Raw genomic sequence first — 1,081 nt, 5'->3', positions numbered from 1 at the left:
AGATTCACTATCTGNAGTAATTATTGATTTTAAATAACGTTCCATGAATTTAATATTTATATTCATCTATATATTAGACTATAGTCTAATATAGTCAAGTCTAATTTAGATTATGATCTTAAATGGACATTAAAATTTTAAGTCTGTTTATACAACAAACAATAGGAGCTGTTGAAAAAGCCATTTTTTAGGACCACCTCTCTCTACTTTACCATATTTTATACCGCTTTGTTTATTTTTAACAGCAAGTAATAATAGATTTTTGCTGACTTACCAGTATTACAAGTTGTCTTCCTCTAGTTATAACTGTATAAGGTAAATTTTTCTTAAGCATCAATTAGTGAGATATCTGAAATTACAGGCATTAGAGAAGTGTAAATAAAATATCATGGTCAAGTATCAATAAAAAAAGATTATATACTTAACTTATAATAGTTAATTAAGATTACTTACAGCAAAAAGCCATTTGATATTATTTTTTATAATTTGATCAAGATATTTTAATCTATCATTTTTATAGTCAATATAATATGCATGTTCCCATACATCTATTGTTAGTATTGGAGTTTTATCTAGAATTAATGGATTATCTGCATCTTTAGTTTGCAGTATCGATAATTTTTTAGATTCTTTATCTTGAACCAGCCATATCCAACCACTACCAAATAAAGTAACACCAGCTTGTATAAATTTTTCGATAAAGGTATCATAACTGCCAAAATCCCTATTTAGCAACTCAATCAATTTAGTAGGGCATTTTTGTGTCTTACCTATAGATTTCCAATAAAAAATATGATTCCAAACCTGAGCTGCATTATTGTAAATAGGAGTATCGTTATTTTTATATGATTCAATAATAATATCTGCAAGAAGCATGTTGTAATATTTTGTTCCATCGACCAGAGCGCTAAGTTTATTAGCGTATCCTAGATAGTGCTTATCATAGTGATAATCAAAAGTATTTTTAGATAGGGTTGGCTCTAATTCATTTTTATCGTAAGGTAAGGGGAGAGCTTTTATCATGATAAAATATTAGGTTTTAATTTAAGTAAAGAATATTATAATAAAATTGAGATATCAA

The 1,081-nt window shown here is 26.8% G+C and overlaps 1 protein-coding gene across 1 annotated transcript; it reads right to left on the bottom strand.

The window, feature by feature from the left end:
• Positions 1-435: 435 nt before the first annotated feature.
• On the bottom strand, positions 436-1,023 carry TRIADDRAFT_35123 (uncharacterized protein; the record flags this gene model as incomplete). The annotated part of the gene is made up of 1 exon (XM_002119038.1): positions 436-1,023. The coding sequence occupies one exon, from the start codon at positions 1,021-1,023 to the stop codon at positions 436-438; it is 588 nt and encodes a 195-aa protein (XP_002119074.1).
• Positions 1,024-1,081: the final 58 nt, after the last annotated feature.

Source organism: Trichoplax adhaerens, genomic scaffold, assembly GCF_000150275.1.
Source record: "Trichoplax adhaerens TRIADscaffold_4285 genomic scaffold, whole genome shotgun sequence".
In the NCBI taxonomy this organism is placed as follows: domain Eukaryota; kingdom Metazoa; phylum Placozoa; class Uniplacotomia; order Trichoplacea; family Trichoplacidae; genus Trichoplax; species Trichoplax adhaerens.
This window is presented reverse-complemented; position numbering and strand designations above follow the sequence as displayed.